The sequence below is a fragment of the Macaca nemestrina genome, chromosome 9 (genome assembly GCF_043159975.1).
Source record: "Macaca nemestrina isolate mMacNem1 chromosome 9, mMacNem.hap1, whole genome shotgun sequence".
Classification (NCBI taxonomy): Eukaryota; Metazoa; Chordata; class Mammalia; order Primates; family Cercopithecidae; genus Macaca; species Macaca nemestrina.
The window spans coordinates 65,521,321-65,544,545 of record NC_092133.1 but is presented as its reverse complement, the minus strand read 5'-3'; the positions used below and the strand labels follow the sequence as shown (position 1 = coordinate 65,544,545).

Below are 23,225 nucleotides of genomic sequence, written 5' to 3'. Positions count from 1 at the left end.
TTAGTGGGGTGGGGAGAGCATGCAAAGCAGAGGAAATAGGGCGGGCAAGGTCCCAGAGAGGTGAGAGAACAGCAAGTCGGGGCAGGAAGTTCAGTGTCCACTGTCCTTCCTGGCCCCCAGGAATCCTGTGCTTCTCAGAAGTCAGAGATTTGCATCCCTGCCCAAATGAGTAAAAAGGGGCTAGAACCCTGGCATGGTGCTCATACAAGACAGTAACTCCTGGCTCAGTGCTTTACACTTAAGAAAACTGAACACGGCTGGGCGCGGTGGCTCAAGCCTGTAATCCCAGCACTTTGGGAGGCCAAGACGGGTGGATCACGAGGTCAGGAGATCAAGACCATCCTGGCTAACACGGTGAAACCCCGTCTCTACTAAAAAAAATACAAAAAACTAGCCAGGCGAGGTGGCGGACGCCTGTAGTCCCAGCTACTCGGGAGGCTGAGGCAGGAGAATGGCGTGAACCCAGGAGGCGGAGCTTGCAGTGAGCTGAGAGCCGGCCACTGCACTCCAGCCTGGGCGACAGAGCAAGACTCCGTCTCAAAAAAAAAAAAAAAAAAGAAAACTGAACACTATTGCTACTATTAATCCCTATTTAAGTTTTTACAAAGTCTCTCATATTACAGAGTACTCTTCTAATTGTTTTATGTTGAATAACAAAGTACTGTTTGGGGAAACTGTATGAACCTAAAGGAACTCAAAATATCTTAAAGATAAAGGCTTACCTGTAACAGTGAAGAGCACACAAAAGGCTGCTTCTTGTTGATAGGGGCCGTGCAGAAAATATACCTCACTCGCAGACTTAATGGAATATGCTGGATCAACTCTGCAGAAAATTTAAAATCATCCATATTGCAGACAAAATACTGCCCATCAACTTGTGAAAAGTCTACAAAAATATCCTGGGGAAAAAAGACATGAAATTACTGGACTGCCTAAGTCAATTAAAATGAACAATGAATAACACTCAAGCCTATAAAAGGCAATCTCTTTAATCCAGAACAAACTTCCATAAAGGCTTGCTTTAATCGCTCCCTCGTATCCTTCCCCACCTGAAATACTAAGAGGAAATTCCTCAAGACTAAAGTCCCAAAAGATTTTGAGAAAAAGTTTTCGCTTGTAAAATAAATTTTATAAATAGCAACTTCTCAAAGGCAGACTATCCATTCATGCTCATGAGGTTAAGCAGTAATCACTTGACATATCAACATTTTTAGAAGAGATTCGAAAGGGAGTTTCCACTTACAATGAGATTGGAAAGTGTTGCATCAGGGAGATGGTAGGCAAACATTTCAATCTGCTCAGCAGTTGGATGAAGACCAGCTGCCTTTTAGTAAAAGAAAAAACAATCATAAGCTGATTTAAAAAAAAAAAAAAACGACAAATTTTCTTAAGTTATTGCATGATAAAGTCCTATTCAGGCTAAGCTCTCACCAAATAAATACATTCAAGCTAAACTCTCACCAAATGAAGTAAATGCCAAGAGTTTGAGTAAAAGAAAATATATCATTTTACCATTTATTACCAATTAGAAAAGCTGATGAGATGATTTAGTAAAAATGAAAGATTATGGCTACTGAGAAATTATCTTTTGCTTACATTTTAGTCATATTTCTAAAACCTAGGATGATCTGACAGCGTATAAAAAACGATTTTATAGGCCAGGCGCGGTGGCTCACGCCTGTAATCCCAGCACTTTGGGAGGCCGAGGTGGGCAGATCACGAGGTCAGGAGATCAAGACCATCCTGCCCAACATAGTGAAATCCCGTCTCTATTAAAAATGCAAAAATTAGCTGGGCGTGGTGGCGGGCGCCTGTAATCCCAGCTACTCTGGAGGCTGAGGCACGAGAATCGCTTGAACCCAGCAGGTGGCGCTTGCAGTGAGCCGAGATCACGCCACTGCACTCCAGCCTGGCAACAGAGCAAGACTCCGTCTCAAAAAGCAAAAAAAAAAAAAAAAAAAAAGATTTTATGGCCAGGTGGTGTGGCTCATGCCTCTAATCCCAACACTTTGGGAGGCCAAGGTGGGAGGATCACTTGAGGACAGTAGTTCAAGATCAGCCTGGGCAACATAAGGAGATCCCATCTCTACAAAATTTATTTTAAAAATTAGCCTGGCCGGGCGCGGTGGCTCAAGCCTGTAATCCCAGCACTTTGGGAGGCCGAGACGGGCGGATCACGAGGTCAGGAGTTCGAGACCATCCTGGCTAACACGGTGAAACCCCGTCTCTACTAAAAAATACAAAAAACTAGCCGGGCGAGGTGGCAGGCGCCTGTAGTCCCGGCTACTCGGGAGGCTGAGGCAGGAGAATGGCGTAAAAACCCGGGAGGCAGAGCTTGCAGTGAGCTGAGATCCAGCCACTGCACTCCAGCCTGGGCGACAGAGCGAGACTCCGTCTCAAAAAAAAAAAAAAAAAAAAAAAATAATAATAATAATAATAATTAGCCAAGCATGGTGGTGAGCACCTAAAGTCCCAGCTGCTCAAGAGGCTGAGGTGTGAGGATCTCCTGAGCTCAGGAGATTGAGGTTACAGTGGGCTATGATCATGCTACGGCACTGAAGCCTGAGTAACAGAGTGAAACACTATCTCAAAAAAAAAAAAAAGGAAAGAAAAATCTGTTTTCCAGGGTAAAACTATTTTCCATGTCTCAATTCTCCTCACTGAATTAAAATGAATAAGAAAAACCCAGTCACTTTAACTAAGGCCATAAAACTAACATACATACACACATCTAGAAAGACATGAGAGCATTTTTGAACTGGAAGTGAGTTCTCTTCACTGCACATTACAGTGCTTAGACACGGCCACAGGTAAGTATAAGGAATGGAGTATGAAACAGAGAGAGAGAAAGTGAATGAAAAAGACAAAGAGGAAAAGAGGCAAGAGAGATTAGTCATGAGGGAAGAAGAGTTCAAGACATGAGGTGCCCAGGAGGGAGGCAGGGAGGTCACGGGAGCCACCCACGAACCTAACTGTACTGCTAAGAAGTTACAGAAATGATTCTAGCACAGCCTTCCCCTGGAAGCTTCTCCCTGCATGATCTCATGTCTATATTCCCCTTCATCTAATGTCACGGACAAATGAGATAAGCCATGTAAGTGAATTTTCCAGGCAACTTTAAATTTTAACTATTAATAGAAAGTTTGTTTCAAATATGTACAATTGTAACTCATTAACTAATATTAACCAAAATTTAACCACCTCCTCACTGGATGAAGTTGTATTGTTTAGGGCTGTTTTTGCCCCATACTCACGGGTTTCGTCTGTATTCAGGCTTCTGGTCATTTTTCAGTCCACTAATGTAGCTTTGTGTGCTCAGCTGAAGCAACTGCTTTCCTCCCTGTTCCTTCCCGCTGCTAGATTCCAGAAGGAACTAAAGGCAAATCAGGCTCACTAAACTTTGTCAATCTGGACCTTCACTTGCATACCATTCTCTGATCAAAGGATCTCCATGGCTCTCCAAAGCAATAAAGTAGGGCTTTTTTAAATGCAGTTTTCATGGCACAAAACTTTCTTTCACTTATGTCTGTATCCAGAAATGTGTCTGAGACGAGAGTCTGGATGGTGGGTGAGGGAAAGAATGACTGTCCTCCACAGAGAAGTAGTAATTAACATGTTACACCTTACCGTTATAGGATCCACAGGCCTCTTCAAAATTTCCTTTAATAAACTGAGATCTTCGTGATTCATGGTTGTAACCTCTCCTTCTTTAAATTGCGAGCTGAATCTGCCAGCTCTGCCAGCAATCTGCAGGGCTTGAGAGGTGGTGATTGGTTCCAGTTCTTTCTCTCCCTTTTCATTGATACTGGGCTTTATAAGGGAGTAAAAAATAATTCTCCTTATGCTCCTGAAACAGAAATAAAAGTGATCCTGCAGACTGTATGAAAAACTCTCCAATACTTGGGTCACTGCATAATGCTCACTCCAATACTAGCTTAGGTCCTCGTGCAACCTTGACTGCCACTTAAAAAATTAAGGAACGTCTGGCACAGTGGCTCGCATCCATAATCCCAGCACTTTGGGAGGCTGGGGCAGGAGGATTGTTTTGAGGCGAGGAGTTCAAAACCAGCCTGGGCAACATAGCAAGACCCAAGTCTCTACAAAAAATTAAAAACATCAGCTGGGTACGTTGGTGTGTGCCTGTAGCTCTAGTACTTGGGTGGTTGAGGCAGGAGGACTGCTTGAGCCCAGGAGTTTGAAGCTGCAGTGAGCCATGATCATACCACTGTACTCCAGCATGGGGCACAGAGTGAGACTGTCTCAAAAATAAATAAATACATAAATAAATAATATTTAGGCTTAACATTGTTTTCATTTAGAGATAATAACTAGCCCCACATGCATACTAGGCACTTGGACACCTGACTGAAAAACTGAAAATAAAGTGACATAGTATGATAGGTTAGCAGTAGTGGAGGGCAGCACTCAAACATCCTAGTGTGGGCCGAGTGTAGTGGCTCATGCCTGCAATCCTAGCACTTTGGGAGGCTGAGGTGAGAAGATCACTGGAGGCCAGGAGTTAGAGACTAGCTTGGGCAACAAAAAAATAAAAAATTAACCAGGCTTTGTGGTGTGTGCCTGTGGTCCCAGCTACTCTGGAGGTTGAGGCAGGAGGATCGCTAGGGCCCAGGAGTTCAAAACTGCACTGAGCTACAATTGGATCACTGCACTCCAGCGTGGGTAACAGAGCAAGACCCTGTCCCTAAAAAAAGTCCTGGCACTATTTAATATTTTCTTTTTATGGATAAATCTCAAATCTAGCCTATAATATTTATTCTCCCAAATCAAAGTGTTTGGTCATTAATGCCAATTAGAAAATTGAAAAACAAAAAACCACCATTCAACTCACTGAATATTCATGTTTATTAAAAACAAATTACTTACAAATTAAGTCCCATGCCAATTGCATCTGTAGCAACCAAGATTTTGCATGGGTCACTGGGATCATTAAACTTTTTTGCTTGAGCAAGTTTGGTCCCTAAAACAAGAACAATTTATGTTAAATCAGTGTTCTCAGTGTTTTATTACATCGAGCTAAGTACATCTTGGAAACCCTCACTCGTGTTCTTCCCATTTTTAATGATAAAACCTTTACTGTTTCAAACTTTATTTCTTTATATCCTCAAGGAGCTACTTATCCTTTACATCCATTCCTTCAAATAATCCGTCATATAGCAACACAATCCCCTACCACACTAGACTTATTCCTGAGGACACAGATTTCAGGACTACAACTTAAAAGGACATGGTCAAGTCCAGATTTCAATGACATTTCTGTAAGAAAATATTAGTAAACTCAACATTTAAGATACGGTCTAATAATAGCAGCAACTAACAAGAACTATAATGAAAATACTTCTATTTCCACTAAATGAAACAGAAAATTATTTATTTTATATGATGTTTAACAAATTACCAATACAATCAAGCAGCTTAATTCAATATTGTTTACTATGTTTTTTATACATATCTCAACATAAATTGCAAATATAGGAGATTTCATATCTTGTCATGATGAAAGTCAATAATTACCAGGTGGGAGACTGCCATATATAACAGCTGATTCTAATCCCCGAATTTCAATCTGCCGACTCACAGAATAAATATCATTCTTGCTAAAACAGACAATGCAGTCCCCAGGCCGAAGGTTATCTAAAGATTCTAGTGCATGGTCCAGCACGGAAATGGGGGTAAGCCTCTTATAGTCTCGAACCTACAATAAAGACATGAAATGGCAAAGTGACACACCCAACTCAACTTCTTGTGACTAGTAATTAAGTGAAAAGTTTGCAATGCAGTTAAGCTAAAAACTGGTAAGTACCAATTTTTTTCAAAAGAAAACACAGAAAAACATTTATTTTGTTATTTTAAGTGTTACCATCACTTCTCATTGGCATCTCTAAAGTAATAAGATGAAACACAGTGTTTCATACATTTTCAAAGCTTTTTCTCATATATTTCATTTTCATGGCAATGTGTTAAGTTCAGAAAGGTTATTAACTGCTATTTCCATTTTATAAAACAGTAAAACTGAGCCCAATAAAAAATTAACATCTGAGGCACATTTTGCAAGTCTCACCTGTGACTTGTCTAAAGAATGCAAAGCTCACTTTGGGAGGCCGAGACAGGCAGATCATAAGGTCAGGAGATCAAGATCATCCCGGCTAACACAGTGAAACCCCGTCTCCATTAAAAATACAGAAATATTAGCCGGGCATAGTGGCAGGTGCCTGTAGTGCCAGCTACTCAGGAGGCTGAGGGAGGAGGATGGCGTGAACCCGGGAGGCGGAGCTTACAGTGAGCGGAGATCGCGCCACTGCACACCAGCCTGGGAAACTGAAACTCCGTCTCAGAAAAAAAAAAAAAAAGAAAAAGAAAGAAAGAATGCAAAGCTAAGAATGGCAAAACACAGAATGGACTCCAAAATTTCTTCTACTATATTCCACTATATCTCCTTGAAAACTGAGCAAAAAACTAAAATAACAGGCGAATTCAAAACTATTTCCTTGGTTTATGCTTATAATCCCAGCACTTTGGGAGGCCAAGGTAGGAGAACTGCTTGAGCACTGGAGTTCAAGACCAGCCTTGGTAACATAGTGAGATGCCCTCTGCACAAAAAAATAAAAAATTAGACGGGCGTGGTGGCAAACAAACACCTGTAGTCCCAGCTATTTGGGAGGCTGAAGTGGGAGGATCACTTGAGTCCAGAAGGCTGAGGCCGCAGTGAGTTGTGACTGCACCACAGCACTCCAGCCTGGGTAACAGAGTGAGACCCTGTTTCAAATAATAATAATAATAATAATAATAATACTTCATTTTATCATAGAACTCTGGTAAAGAAAAAGAGAAGAAAGATTAAAAGGAAACCAATTACTTCCAACTCTAAGAATCTGAAAAAGGAATACAAACTGTGTCTGGCAATTAGATGTGTATCAAAGGCCCCAATATCTGACATACAAGACTTTGAAAATGACGAACTTGGTGGGTCTCAAACTTCTAAGAATACTGATTTATTTAATTTGAAGAGATCTACTCAAGCCCCAGAAGGTTTTGTCAAGAAGTGAAGAATTTCCTGTACTCTTGGAAGACTTAGGGTATGATGACCACTCTGTCAGAACTTCAGATCATGAGGTTCAATCAAATATATATGATCTAGTTGATCACAAGAAAATGAAGCTTTCTTTTTAGTTAAGTTCTGACATTGGCATTATCTAGGGCCTCTGAAGCCACTACCTAGGTACTCTGGACTATTTGATATGCCACCTGGAGACCAAAGCATCTAATCGAATACCTCCACTTCCTCCCCCGTTGTGTACATAAGCTCCATCACCAGGTCAATAGCAGCAGGTTCTCCACACAAATGAACTTCTTCAGCACAGAGTCCTGTCAATGCAAAACTGGGTTTCTTAATTTTAAAGATTTATAATTAAATATGCAACATTTTACATAGCTAAAGTACTTTACGTTGGCTTACATATTGCTTTACAACCTTACCAAGTATTTTCAAAAATATTATCTCTGATGCAAACCTCGAAATAACCACCCACTTCTAGTGGGCCAAGATTATCCAATTTTTATTAATCTCAGGCCTTTTAAATTGCTTTGGCCAAGGTTTCAACTCTAGCAGAGTGAAACCAGCCAAGATTACAAGCTGGCATTTGGATGCTTAGTACTGAACATAGGTCCTATACTTGTGTTTTTCAAATTAGGATCCATGGAATCGCTGAGGTACCTCAGAGGTTGGGGGTTGGAGGGCAGAAGAAACTCCAAGCTCCTTATCCCTGAGCAGATACACTTCCATCTACTTTACATAACAGGTTTCAATGTATATTCTTTGTTTAAAAAAAGAGTTCAGCTTTTTTTTTTTTTCTTTCATGAGACAGAGTCTTGCTTTGTCGCCTAGGCTGGAGTACAGTGGTATGATCTTGGTTCACCGTGGTTCACTGCAACATCCCCTTTCCAGGCTCAAGTGATTCTTGTGCCTCAGCCTCTGAAGCAGCTGGGATTACAGGCATGCGCCACCATGCCTGGTTAATTTTTATATTTTTAGTACAGATGGGGTTTCGCCATGTTGGCCAAGCTGGTCTTGAATTCCTTGCCTCAAGCAATCTGCCCACCTCGGCCTCCCAAAGTGCTGGGATTACAGACCTGAGCCACCGCACCCAGCCACGTTCAGCTATTTTTTTTAAAATTTGAAAACACCTGCCCTAAAACATGATCAAAAATTCACTCCAACATCAAGTAGCAGAAATTTTCATTTATGTCTATGGACCTCAAGAACTCCACTTACAGGAGGCTATTCTAAAGAAATAATTTTAAAAAAAGAAAATAATCTGGGTGAAGTGGCTCATGCCTATAATCCCAGCATCTGGGGAGGCTGTGGGAAGAGTGTTTGAGCCCAGGAGTTCAAGACCAGCCTGGAAAACATAGAGAGACTCTGTCTTTACAAAAAATTTAAAAATTAACCAGGGGCACGTTGGCAAACAGCTGTCATTCCAGCTACTCGGGAGACTGAGATGGGAGGACTGCTTGAGCCCAGGAGGTCAAGGTTGCAGTAAGCCACAACTGTGCCACCACACTCCAACCTGGGCATCAGAGCAAGACCCTGTCTCAAAAAATAAAAAGCTTTGGCCACAAAGATTTTTACTGCAGCCTTATTAGTAATAGGGAAAAAAAGGTCCAACTCTATGGAGCAAATTACGGTATTGCCCTTCAACAGAGATATGTGATCATATTAATATGTAATATGAAAAATATCACATGAAAAACAGAACTGAACAAAAGCAAGATACAAAATTAGATGTTCTCAAAACACCATATGCACATACAAAAAAAAAAAAAAGACTAGCATGAAACACACCAAAACATAAATTGTAGTTGTGTAAATATGAGATTTTAACATTTTAACTTTAATTACATGGTTATGCTAGTTTTAGCACAGGAAAAAATGGATTTCCCATTATTAAAATAATATTTAGAAAATAAAAACTAATACTTAGTTGACTTTTTTGTGTCAAATGAAAGGTTCTAGGTGACTCTATTTGGCAATGGCAAGCAGATAAAAATGCATCTCAGTGCAGATGTCATGAAGTTCGGGTTTTATAGCATTACCACCACCAACCTAGAAGTGCTCTGGTCCAGGCCCATCCTCTGGCTGGATCTCTAATCATTTGAATTTCATCAATTACAGCCACTTCATCTGAAAATTAAAAAGTTAATGTGAGCAATAACATCTACTTAAATAGTATTATAAACAAATTCCAATACCAAAATTCAAGCATCACCATCGCCACCACCACCATCACCACCACTTACTGGGTTCTTTGTTCTAAGTGTTTTGGCAGGTTTGTTCTAAGTGTTTTAGTGTTTTACCTCCTCTTAAGTACCTCCTCCTTAATCCTCACAACAAATCTATGAGGTTAAGTATTATCACTATCTCCATTTGACAGAAAAGTCAGAGGCCCAGAGAAATTAAGTTACTTGCCTTAAGTTATACAGTAAGTAAGTGTAGAGATGAAATTCAAACCCAGGCCATCTAGCTCCAAAGTCTATACTCTTTTTTTTTTCTTTTTAATTTAGATACAGGGTCTCACTGTTGCTCAGGATGGCCTTGAACTCCTGGGTTGAAAGTGATCTTCCTAACAGTGCCTCACTCTGTCACACAGGCTGAGTCCAGTGACACAATCATAGCTCACTGTAACTTCGAACTCCTAAGCTCAAGCAATCCTCCTGCCTCAGCTTCCAAGTAGCTGGGACTACAGGCACACAGCACCATGACCAGCTAATTTTAAAAACATTTTCTTGGGAGGCCGAGGCAGGCAGATCACAAGGTCAGGAGATTGAGACCATCCTGGCCAACATGGTGAAACCCTGTCTTTACTAAAGATACAAAAATTAGCCGGGCGTGGTAGTGTGCGCCTGTAGTCCCAGCTACTCTGGTGGCTGAGGCAGGAGAATCACTTGAACCTGGGAGGCAGAGGCTGCAGTGAGCCACGATTGCACTACTGCATTCCAGCCTGAGCAACAGAGCAAGACTCTGGCTCAAAAAAAAAATTTTTTTTTTCTTTAGAGATGGGGGTCTTGCTATGTTTCAGGCTGGCCTCGAACTTAAGTGATCCTCCCATCTCAATCTCTTAAGTAGCCAGAATTAACAGGCACAAGTCACCACACCCAGCTCCAAGTCTATACTCTTACATACTCTACCACACTGCCTCCCAAACTGAGCAGTTCCACTTGTCCTATTTTTTGCAATCTAAGAGACAGCCTGAGGAATTTGCCTGATGAGAGCTATCACATCTAGACAGAAGTAAAAGAAGGAGGCAAGCTGCAGAACAAGGAGGTGACAGCCCTTCATTTACTAATGAAGCATCTCTACAACAGGAAACCAGGCAGCTCTCAGGAGTAGAAAGTAAAGTAGAAGGAATAATTCCTTGGGCCTCAGCCATGCTTATTCTTAGGGGTTTTAAATCTATCACTATGGCAAAGAGTAGTGTCTCATTTTATTTTCTAAAGCTAAAATGCTTCCAAATTATTCCAATCCCTGTAATTAATATATTATATTTTTACTTTCTTCTCCAAATACCACAGAATTGAAAAGAGAACATTTAAAAATACAATTAATATACTTACAATGATACTTAGAAACGTAAAGAAAGCTAACTCTATATTGAAAAATCATCAGATTAAAAATTACTTATTGAGGCTGGACATGATGGCTCATGCCTGTAATCCCAGCACTTTGGGAGGCTGAGGCGAGGTGGATTGCTTGAGCCCGGGAGTTTGAGGCCAACCTGGGCAACGAAGTAAGACCTCTTCTCTACAAAAAAAAATTTTTTAAATGAGGCGGGAGAATTGTTTGAGCCCAGGAGGTCGCGACTGCAATGAGCCGTGATCGTGCCACTGCACTCACACCTGGACGACAGGAGTGAGACCCTGTTTCAAAAAAATAAAAAAAGTACTTAGTGATCTGGATATGTACAAACAAGACTAGAAGAGAGGACACAGAGAAGAAATTCTGATTTATAAACTTCTGTGCTATTGTACAATATATTACTTTATAATCTATTGATTTTTTAAAAACTATTCATCTCCTGAAGTTGATTATTAAAATGAAAAAAAAGCAAGCAACCAAATAGTAAAGCACCTTCCTATTTGTTTAATATATACACCCACCATGCACACATAACTACATGCATACACAACATGAACACAGATATTGACAAAGTCTGGAAAATATATACCAGAGGGTTATTTAACACTTGTTGATTCCAGATAGATGGGATTGGGAAATTATGTATGTTTGTTTTCTTCTCTTTGCTTGCTTACATTTTTATATTTTCAATAACGAAGACATGATTGCTTACATAATAAGGAAAAAGTTAATTTTCACTTAAATGTTAAGGCCAGGCACGATGGGTTATACCTGTAATCCCACTGCTTTGGGAGGCCTAGGTGGGAGGAACACATGAGGCCAGGAGTTACAGACCTGTCTGGGCAACACATTAAGAACCCATCTCCACAAAAAATTTATTAATAAAAAATTAGCTGGGTGTGGTGGCTCACACCTGTAGTTGTAGCTACTCGGGAGGCTAAGGCAAAAGGATTGCTTGAGCCCAGGAGGTCGAGGCTGCAGTAAGCCATGACTGCGCCATTGCACTTCAGCCTGGGTGACACAGTGAGACCCTGACTCAAAAACAAAACAAAACAACTTTAAATAGAAGCTCATTGTGGCAGTGCACATAACAGGAAAAAATTTTAAACAACCTAAATATCCTTTAACAAATGGGTAACAAATAATTTCAGTCCTAAGATGCAATACTATAAGACAGTTAAATGAAGTAACTACAAATATGTAGCTATAGATACTTCAACAAGACTAGATAGATCTAAACACATTTGTGGAGTAAACAAGCAAGTGGGATAACAATAATAACATAATAATCACATAAATGTTTTAAAACACAACAATCTAGAATATTGACAAATAATACATATCAGTGCTATAATATATATCCTGAAAATATCTGTTAACAGTTAGAACAAAAGAGGAGAGAGGAATTAAACTGGAGAGTGGTATAAAGGAAATTTCAGTTACACATATTAACATTTTAGCTCTTTTCAAAGAAAAAGGGCAAGAACTTCAGGTGCAAGCATTTGTCAGTGGTGGCAGGATCGCACGTTTGTCATACTTATTCTCTTCTTTTTCTAGATTTTAAAATTTTTTCTTCACACACAAAAAATCATATTCCACATATTCAAGTGTATTTTAAAATTAAAAATACCACAGCCAGGCGCAGTGGCTCACGCCTGTAATCCCAGTACTTTGGGAGGCTGAGGTGGGCAGATCCCTGAGGTCAGGAGTTCGAGACCAGCCTGACCAACATGCAGAAACCCTGTCTCTAGCAAAAATACAAAAATTAGCCAGGCATGGTGGTAGGCGCCTATAATCCCAGCTACTTGGGAGGCTGAGGCAGGAGAATTGTTTGAACTGGGGAGGCAGAGGTTGCAGTGAGCCGAGATAGTACCATTGCACTCCAGCCTGGGTGACAGAGCAAGACTCTGTCTCGGAAAAAAAAAAAAAAGAATTAAAAATACCAAACCAGTTTCTTAAATGGCATATACATACAAGGAGTTGTAACACTGCACATCTCAACTGTACAAGAAACATGTGAAGCCTGTTTCCCATCTGGGTGAACTGTCACACGCTCTTCACCTGTCACCAAGTCACATGGCACACCCTAGAAAGACAGAAAAAAACTAGAATTATTGAAAATAATGGCAAAAATATGTTTTGGATATTTAACAGTGTGTTCTCTCTACTACCACCAAATTAATTTGTTTCACAGTTAAAACAAAATGTTCCCATGGCCGGACACGGTGGCTCATGACTGTAATCCCAGCACTTTGGGAGGCTGAGGTGGACGGATCACAAGGTCAAGAGATTGAGACCATCCTGGCCAACATGATGAAACCCCGTCTCTACTAAAAATACAAAAATTAGCTGGGAGTGGTGGTGTGCGTCTGTAGTCCCAGCTACTCAGAAGGCTGAGGCAGGAGAATCACTTGAACCGGGAGATGGAGGTTGCAGTGAGCTGAGATCGTGCCACTGCACTCCAGCCTGGAGACAGAGCAAGACTCTGTCTCAAAAAAAAAAAAAAAAAAAAAAAAATTCCCAATGCTTTTTTCCCTTTTATAAAAAACAAAGTAAAATAAGAGCCACTCTCTTACACAACCTGGGGAAACTTGGAAACATCTCAAATCAGGAAATCCTCAGGTAACAAAAGCATGAGACACTGCAGCAGTTTCACATTTTAACTTTGTACATCTCTGAACTATCTGACTTCATTAAAATGAATTGTTTCTATATTCGAGAAGAACATTATAAATACATTTTAAGAATGTAAAGACAGGCTGGGAGCAGTGGCTCACACCTGTAATCCCAGCACTTTGGGAGGCCGAGGCAGGCGGATCACGAGGTTGGGAGATAAGACCATCCTGGCTAACAGGTGAAACTTCATCTCCACTAAAAATACAAAAAATTAGCTGGGCATGGTGGCAGGCACCTGTAGTCCCAGCTACTCAGGAGGCTGAGGCAGGAGAATGGCGTAAACCGTGGAGGTGGAGTTTGCAGCAAGCCGAGATCGCACCACTGCACTCCAGGCTCCGTCTTAAAAAAAAAAAAAAGAATGTAAAGACCTCCTATTATAATTCCCTGAGAGGGAGCAATATTAATGCTATATCAGGGTGATCAATCATTCTGCTTTGTCTAGGACTATTGGGTCCCCTAGAATGGAGGACTCTTGGTGCTAAATCTGGAGAAGTCTAGGCAAACTGGGATGGCTGGTTATCATAATGGTCTGAATCTAATCATGGGGAAACATCAGACACATCCAAACTGAGGGACAGTTCACAACACAACTGACCTGTAGTCTTCCAAAATGTACAAGTTATGAAAGACAAAGGAAGACTGAGGAACTGTCCAAGATTAATGGAAACTAGAGATGTGACAACTAAATACAGTGTGAGACCCTGAAAAGAACCCTGGAAGGGTGGAGGATGGGGTATAATGGTCAACTGATAAAATCTGAATATGGACTGTGTACTAAGTAAGAGTAATCTATCAATATTAAATGTCCTGCCTCAGACAAATATCCTGTGTAAAAGTCTGTTCTGAGGAAACACATACTCAAGTATTTACAGATAAAGAGGCATTACGTATGTAAATTACCCAAACTGTTCAGGAAAAAAAAAAAAGAGAGAATGCAAATTACCTACCAAAACTGGTTAAACTCACATTATAAAGTCATAATAAAACAATGAACCAAAATGTAGCCCATTTAGTGAAAATGATGCCTCAGACCACAGGGCTTCAGTCCTTTCAGTTTTGAAAAGGTGGCTTCAGTCTTTATCATTAGTTTTAGCTGATAGCACCAGAGGGCTAATCTATAAAAGGTAAATTAAATATCACAGAGTAGTGCTTAACTCTGAGGGGACAAAGGACTACAGAGTTTTGACTATAGCAACAATATTTTATTCCTTAGAAAAGTAAGTGAAGCAAGTATGACAAAATGTTAAGATATGATGAGGTGGTGTAATAGGTTCAAGCTTATTTGTACGTTACTTTCTGCATTTCTCTACATACGTAAAATGTTCTTTAATATTGTATTTCATTCATTGTACTGGGCACATGTTTTCACATTTTTGTATCTCTGAAATCAAGGTGCATCTTTAGAATTGATAGCATGTCAGAGTCAGTTGGTAGCATCTTTTTCTTTCTTAACTGTATATAAAATAATGGCACATCTTACAATTGACAGCCTCTTAGATACAATGAAATACGGTAATTTCTTGTTAACAGTAAATTACTACAAACATCTTTTCTCACTCCCACCACAAAAGAAAATTAAGAAAAAAATGAGCAAATATTTGGTAATATACTGACAGCAGCATTACTCTTTTCGAAGATCTCATGTGCCAGTAATTTTAGAGGGCCACAATACACTCCAGACTTTGCTGAGAAGTATTTCTGGATTGCGTGATAAGTCTTTCCACTGTTTGTGGGGCCTGAATGAAATATTATCTTCCGCTGCACGGCTCTAGCATCGGGGTACCTAAAACATGAGTAGGTAAACAGCTTAATCCATTAACCTCAAAATCCATCCTGGCAAAGGTATCAAATGAAACAAATACCAAATGAAATATCCTCTTAATATTCACAAGATCAAGTCTTTGAAAAACTGAACAATGGGTTTAATATCCACATTAAAATAATGACTGGTTTCCAAGAATGGTATTTACTAACTAGAGGACAGAAAAACCCAAATGCAAATTAATGTCTTGATATTTTTCCCATTGTACAAGTCTCTTTTTCTCGGCGGTTACTAAAAATAAATTTAAACTGCTATCAGTTCCATACTATGTTCACATCATTCCCACAGCTCTAAACACATGACTCTAAAAGCAAACATTCCTAGGCCCCTGAATTCCAACATACACAAATATAATAATGGAGTCTTCTACCTCTGGCCATAGTGGAATAACTGGCACTAGACTTGCCCTCCCACTAAAAACAAGTACAGGTGGAGCATGGTGGCTCATGCCTGTAATCCCAGCACTTTGGGAGGCCAAGGTGGGAGGATCACCTGAGGTCAGGAGTTCAAGACAAGCATGGCCAACGTGGTGAGACCCCGTATCTGCTAAAAATAAAAAAATTAGCCAGGTGTGGTAGCATACGTCTGTAATCCCAGCTACTCAGGAGGCTGAGGCAGGAGAATTACTTGAACCCAGAAGGTGGACGTTGCAGTGAGCCGAGAACACACCACTGCACTCCAGCCTGGGTGACAGAGTGAGACTCTGTCTCAAAAACAAAAAACAAAAAACAAAAAAAACCAAAAAAAAAGTACATATATGTATGTTGTGCCTTATATGTTGCAAAGAACTAAGGTGAGTATAGCCTACTAGATGTGGGCAATATCCAGCCTAGATGATTGGAAAGATACCAATTTAGGTAAACTTGGTAAAATCCAAGTCTTTTTTTTTTTCCAGAAACAACTACATTTTCTCATCTATAGGTAGCTAGGGGCAACACAGTTCCATTCTAGAGGGAAACAAAAGGGAGAGCCCCACAAAACTTTGGGGTCAAGGGAGAGACTCATCTGACACTTCTTTTAGAGGTCAGGGTTTGTATATCATAATTCAAGTTAGAATAAGTGAATTAAACTGAATTTGATGGAATGTGAGTAAACCTAGAACAGCATTGAAGCACTGAAGCATTACACAACCTGAAGACTGAGAAGGATATATAATCTGAAGGATCTTTTTATTTCCCCAAGGTCTTTCGCACTGGAGACAGCATAAAAGAGTGAACAAGTGTTGGGATGAGAGAAGATGACATCAATGTGTGAGTTCAGTATAACTGGGGATAAACTAGAAGTACCTGTGATTTTATACTCTTATTACCTGCCAGGGCTCATCTAGCCATGGCAATGTTTGCCTAGAATGGCGGTAAAAGCCTTTCTTTGTTGAATCAAATACTACTACACTATTACACTTCCACACTATTTATTTGGGGATGGGCTGGGAGTGACAGTAGCCGAGTAGTTCAGCTACCTGATTACAGCCCCATTCTTTTAGAAGCACACTTCTGCCAAGGAGTGGTTTGTACTGCTGTGTTTGGTACATTTAGTCTTTTTTCTGCTACAAGTTTTCCTTACCTGTCCTTTAGTGGAGATTTTATTCATCACAGGACAGAATAATCAAGGACAACCAAAATCCTTTTGTTAATTTCAGTACCTCAGCTATCAACATTTCTGAGGTATCATTCAATGTTCCTCTGCGTCATGGAGTGAAATTCTTGTTTTATGGGTATTGGGAGTGTGGGAATGTGATAACCTAAACAACCTTTGCTCTGAAATTCCATTTTTCCCTCTTTCCTTGAATTGTATTGACCTATAGAGTTAATTTCTTTTGTACTTTTTCAAAGAAAATATTAAAAATCAATGGTCTCAAAAAAAAAAAAAGTACAAAGCAGGGCAAAATACATGCAGTAAATGTGTGGGGACATGGGCCATAGGCAGTGCAGGACTGCAATTCTTGAAAGAATAGAACACTTGGGATGAGCCATACTGCACCCAGTAAGGCATAAGGAGGTAGAACCCAAGCAGAATATGACAGTCTCACTGAAGCGAGCAGCAGAGATCAAGTTCGGAGCAGCTAAAATGTGAAGACCAGAGTGTGGAAGAGAAGGGTGCATAGAAGGAGAGCCAGAAGTCTGTGTGTGGGTTCCCTGTGAGTTACTGGCCAAGGGCTGGGCTAACCATGTACAAGGTAAGAATCGGCAGGGTCTAGGAATGAGCAGCCTACCAAGGGTTTGAGTGGAAAGTCTCAAAGATGTCTCAAGTGCTAGGGGATGTTGCAGTTCCAGCCATGGTGGAAAGAACTCATTAACACCCAGGCACTCAGCTAAAACACCAGGAAGGCCATAGCTTAGACTTAAGGACAACATCGTTAAGTCACGGCTATTCTAGATCTGCCCTAATAAAACCTAAACCCACACTCAATGTGCATCAAGGTGAGATACCAGTTAATTGCCTAACAGAGTTAATTGCCTCTTTTTATTTTAGGAAAACAACCTAATCCAGACTCCTTATAATTTATTATCTAGAATACAATAAAAAAATAATAATGACCATGAATCATCCAAGATTAGAAACTGAAAATTTCAAATCCACAAATGGAGAAACTAACCAGTTAGGTGGTATTCTTAAGTCACTGATTTTACGTAGGTCATCCTTACAGTCCAACACAGGAAATATTTGTTTGGCATGTCTCAAGAAAAATGGAAATAAATCATCCACATGAGCTGGAAAATAAAATACTGTATTAACATGTGCAATCTACATAAAATTCATAACTAAATTTAGTGAAATCTTTTTTCTTAGTAAGCTAAGGTGCGGGGGCATTGCCAGGATAAAAAGAAAAGTCCTCTCCAGGCGCAGTAGCTCACGTCAACAATCCCAGCACTTTGGAGAGCCGACCTGGAAGGATGGCTTGAGCCCAGGAGGTTGAGGCTACACACTGAGCTGAGACTGAGCCACTGCACTCCAGCCTGGGTGACAGAGCGAGACCCTGTCTCAAAAAAAAAAAAAAAAGGAAAAAAAGAAAACAAAAATAGAAAAGTCCTGAAGTTACGGGCTTTATCCTTTTCTGGGATCCTGTTTTGTCTTAATTTTTCCTTTTAATTTCATTTATATTTTCAGGAAAACAGGAAATTGGCTAGCAACCACCATGTTCTACTCTTTTAGTACAAACAGGCAAAGATTAGCATTGGCAAAAGTTAAATTAAAAATAAAGAACCTAGACATTTACATTACAGAGATGAAGGTACAAACATTTTTTAAACTTCGAAAACCACAGACAGGCAAAACATGTGTTTGTTCCTCAGCAAGAATTCTCCACATCTTAGTGGCTCTGAGAGGAAGCTGGGGCATGTCCCATTCTGCGTTGTATCCTCAGTGCTGGGCACAAGATACAGGTCTAAGAGTCAAATACATAACCAAAACCAAATTGCCTGTGGGAATAAAATGATGATATTCTGATTTTTTTTTCTTTTATAGCAAGAACTTTGTCCTGATATGAGGAAGAAGGAAGCCAGCGGCAGAAACAGACAGAATCTGCTATGCATTAATTCTAACTTATATAAGAGCTTTATTTCACTGGGCCCCAGTCTTCCTCCAGTCTAAGACATATGGGTGATGTAATAACTAGCTCAGGGACCCACCATAAAAGCAAACAACCTAGAAGTCATCCTGTCAAAGCACTGAGTTATTTACAGAGGATGTTACCAGACCCATTCTAAACCAAATAAGCCCTTCTAGAGAAATGAACATGAAGTATGAGAAGAAATAGAAGGTATGTTCAATAGGATTTTAAAAAGTCTCTAAACACTTGCCTGCACCGAAGCAAATATCATTCAAAACAATGTGAATGTCCACATCTAGGGAATGAGACTGCATAATATAATTTCTAAAGCTTATGAAAGCTTGGTGGAAGAGACGAGCTGTAGAAACACAAAATGAAAAGATCTAAGGCTTAGTTCTCATTTTAAAAAGCACACAGAAACACCACACCAAACTCACCAGAGAGTCTTTTTTTTCCTTTTTTTTTTTTTTTTTTTTGGTAGTACAGCTGGTTTATTACGATCTGGGCTAAAACTGAGCTAAAACTGAAGTCCTAGCACAGCATGAAGGCCGGCCGCACCTGCAGCTCTTCTGCTGTGCAGTATGGCTCACCAGGTGAGCCTTGCCAGTCTCCCACCCAGCCAGAAGCAAAGGGCAGGGACGTGTCTCCAGACGACAACTATGTACTTATTTCCAGGTCACACAAGGGGTCGCACAATCCTGACCAAGCTGTACTGTAAGAGGTAATAAAATATCTCTATGAAGATGTTTTGGGCCTTACCATCAAGTCCATAATCAGCACCCAGTTTCTGAACTTCTTTCCTCTTGTAAAACTTGTCTAAGACCTTCTTTACTTCATCTAGAAGAGAGATGTCAAAATTTAACATGTTTCCTTATCTTAGATAAATGCTGAAAAAAAGGCAAAAGAAGCTTGAAGCAGTAACACTAAAGGCAGCAATTTAATGAGTGTTGCAAGAACTAGAAGGTTTCAGTTGATCCTTCTTTATGAATTGATATGCGATGGGAGTGTTAAGAAAAATGATCAAGTCAAACAATGCAACACCCTGTTATACCTCAGAGGAATGAGCAATGCACTCTGGGATCAGAGGCAGCCTCAAGCCTTCACCAGGCCATTTATACGTAGAGAGCCACAGTGTTATTCACTTATAACCATGCTGCACATCCAAACAGTGAGCAGCTAAAACACATCCAGAAAGACAACCAATATAGCAAGGACCAGATCCTCATGCTTAAGGAAGCCAGGCTGATCTTAAGTTTGAGGATGATGATTTCAGGGACAAAAGATTACACTTGTTCTGTGCTACATGGCAAAACTAAAGTCAGTGGGAGCAGATTTCAGTGGAATTTATACAAGAACTTCCTAACAATTAGAACAGTGAAAAATGAGAGCTTCTTGACAATTGAATTACTCAAGCAAGGGTTAGATGACTGTCATGGGTGACAGCAGAGAAATGTCTATGCTATTGGGAGATAACATGCCACTATGAATCAATAATCCTACAGGTAAAAATATTTTAAACTAATCAAGCTGAGACTGTATTATGGTTGTATATGTTAAAATACTACAGCATTATTCAATAAACATTTTACTGACTCAGCCACACACTATGTATTTCTAGGAGGAGAAGCCACAATGAGGACACAGCCTTTACCCACGAAATTCAGAAAGGCCAAGTGGCCTGCATTTTTACCTTCCACAAATGTGCCAACCACATTTTCACACAGTCCAATACACACAACATTCATTGAAGAAATCAAGCCTGAACAGAGCATCCCACTAACAAAACTGACAGAGTGAGGAAATTTCAGAATCACTGGTTTAGCCACTAGATCTGCCCACAATTAACTATGAGATACACATACACACACAGAGCATGTGTGTGTGTGTGTGTGTGTGTGTGTGTGTGTATTTATATTTCAGACCACAGGCAGATTTCTGGGTCTCTGTTACTTTGTGCTGAGTAGAACAACAGTTTCTTTTTTTTTTTTTTTTTTTGGAGATGGAGTTTCACTCTTGTTGCCCAGGCTGGAGTGCAATGGCGCGATCTCGGCTCACTGCTACCTCCACCCCCTGGGCTCAAGAGATTCTCCTGCCTCAGCCTCCCAAGTAGCTGGGATTACAGGCATGCATCACCATGCACCATGCCCGAATAATTTTGTACTTTTAGTAGGGACAGGGTTTCTCCATGTTGGTCAGGCTGGTCTCAAACTCCTGACCTCAGGTGATCTACCAGCCTCAGTCTCCCAAAGTGCTGGGATTACAGGCATGAGTTACTGCGCCTGGCCAACAGTTTCTTGGTATCAAGGGTAGAAAAATCAATGACAAATAAAAGATTGGAAAAAAGCAAGTGCAATTGCTTGGGAAAATTCTGCTGACCTATAAACTCGATACAAACTAAAGACAGATCACATTTATTTAGAATTAATCTATTTTCTGTGACTAATACTACCATGTTATATAAGATTCATGCTGCTTTACTCAAATTAAAATGCTTCCAAAATATGAAATTTCCCATTATGTAAAGTAAAAGAAACCAGTTACAAAAGACCACATACTATATGACGCTATTAATACGAAATATACACAACAGGCAAATCAACAGACAGAATGTGGATTAGTGGTTATCTGGGGCTAAAAAAAAAAAAGATACTGGGGACTGGGGGACTAGAGTGACTTGCTAATAGATATCAGGCTTCTTTTCATGGTGATAAAAATGTTCTAAAATAAAATTATGGTGATGATTGTACAATCCTGCAAATATACTACCAATGAATTATACACTTTTAAAGGGTGAATTTCTGGTATGTAAATTAAAATTGTATCTTTCTTTTTTTATTTGAGACAGGGTCTCACTCTTGTCACCCAGGCTGGAGTGTGGTGGTGCAATCTCGGCTCACTGCAACCTCTACTACTACCCAGGCTCAAGCCACCTTCCCACCTCAGCCTCCCAAGTAGCCGAAACTACAGGCGCACACCATCATGCCTGGCTAACTTCTGTATTTTTTGTAGAGATGGAGTTTCGCCATGTTGCCCAAGCTCGTCTAACTCCTGGGCTCAAGCGATCCACCCTCCTGGGCCTCCCAAAGTGCTGGGATTGCAGGCATGAGACGCTGCGCCCAGCCTAGTCTTTTTAAAAGAACATTCTGACTGCAGGTAGAGAATTGAATGGAGGGATCAAAGGCATATGAGGAGACACATAAGGGGCTATATGTGCAGTCCAGTCAAAAGATGGAAGCTGGCAATTTAGACTAAGCTGGTTGCAGTGGAGAATGAGGGAAATGAATGAATTCAATATTTATGAGGTAGAATCAACAAGATTCATCAACTGGGCTTTCTCTGATTGTTAGATGTAGGGGTGAGGGATGGACGACGACCAGGTTTGACCTGAGCACCCAGAGAAGCAGGCTGGAAGGAGGAGCAGGTCTACCAGGAGGAAGGTAAGTTGTCTTGACATGCTAAGGTGAGGTGTGTGTAAGAAAGACAAATGGAGACACCTGGTAGGCAGCGAGATATACGTCCAGGGCGAAGGAGAGAGGTCCAGGGTAGAGACAAAGATCTGAGAGGAATACTGAATTAGTGAGGGAGGGAGCGAGAATGAGACACCCCATAGAGAACACAGAATAAAGCAGCAACGTGACGCAGGACAAAGCCTTTAAGTACTTCAACTTTTTGGGCTACGAGTAGGCAAAAGAGATTGAGAAGTGACAGCTTCTTGTCCCGATTGCTAAGCTAAGTGGAAATCTGACACCTTAACCACATGGCTATATCAGAGTGTAGTAATTTAGCATCTTCTGTAGCCCCTCCTGCCATGCTGAAAAATCATTCTAGTAAATTCAACATCTGGACCAATACCAGTCAAAGGAGATGAAAAATCACCTGGCACACAGACCCAATGAAGTAGCTAAGGATTCTCCACCAGAAGAAAATCTAGTGCTGACAAACTTATGTCTTTATTCCATCTTCTTACAGGAAGCAGCAAAGACATTTACACTTTCAGGTAAATTGGAATAGCTGCAGAAAATAAGAATTTATCAATATTTGAATACAATAAGGCAAATTATCTCATCCAAATTACCTTATGCCTTCAAATAATATAAAACAAATGGAAAATTGTTCTTTAATGGGTAAACTATTGTTTGAGTTTCAACTCTGCAAGATGAAAAAGTTCTCATCTATTTCGCAACAATGTCAATATACTTAACACACTAGTGAACTGTGTGCTTAAAAATATTTAAGACTGGCTGGGTGCAGTAGCTCAGGTCTGTAATCTCAGTGCTTTGGGAGGCCATGGCAGGAGGATCCCTGGAGCCCAGGAGTTTGAGACCAGCCTGGGCAACATAGCAAGACCCCATCTCTACAAAAAATTTAAAAATTATCCAGGCATGATGGTGCATGCCTGTAATCCTAGCTACTTAGAAGGCTGAGCCAGAAGGATTGCTTGAGCCTGGGAGTTGGAGGTTACAGTGAGCTATGATCATACCACTACACTCCAGCTTGGGTACAGAGCAAGACCCTGTCTCTAAAAA

General features: G+C 40.4%; 1 protein-coding gene across 3 annotated transcripts in view; it reads right to left on the bottom strand.

The window, feature by feature from the left end:
- Positions 1–23,225, bottom strand: part of LOC105466100 (Suv3 like RNA helicase) — a 30,243-nt gene that overhangs the window by 4,918 nt on the left and 2,100 nt on the right. Inside the window, exons 2-14 of one of the 3 annotated variants that reach the window (XM_011715037.2) lie at positions 22,576–22,710; positions 19,459–19,536; positions 18,950–19,057; positions 17,746–17,860; positions 14,942–15,110; positions 12,626–12,737; positions 9,122–9,199; positions 7,292–7,383; positions 5,533–5,713; positions 4,885–4,978; positions 3,628–3,847; positions 1,244–1,324; positions 723–899 (exon numbers count right to left, since the gene is read on the bottom strand). In XM_011715037.2, coding sequence (XP_011713339.1) covers positions 723–899; positions 1,244–1,324; positions 3,628–3,847; positions 4,885–4,978; positions 5,533–5,713; positions 7,292–7,383; positions 9,122–9,199; positions 12,626–12,737; positions 14,942–15,110; positions 17,746–17,860; positions 18,950–19,013 — 1,383 coding nt within the window. In that variant the 5' untranslated portion in view covers positions 19,014–19,057; positions 19,459–19,536; positions 22,576–22,710. The remainder of the gene's footprint in view (positions 1–722; positions 900–1,243; positions 1,325–3,627; positions 3,848–4,884; positions 4,979–5,532; positions 5,714–7,291; positions 7,384–9,121; positions 9,200–12,625; positions 12,738–14,941; positions 15,111–17,745; positions 17,861–18,949; positions 19,058–19,458; positions 19,537–22,575; positions 22,711–23,225) is intronic. The other 2 variants (XM_011715035.2, XM_071069668.1) reach the window with 2 other exon arrangements.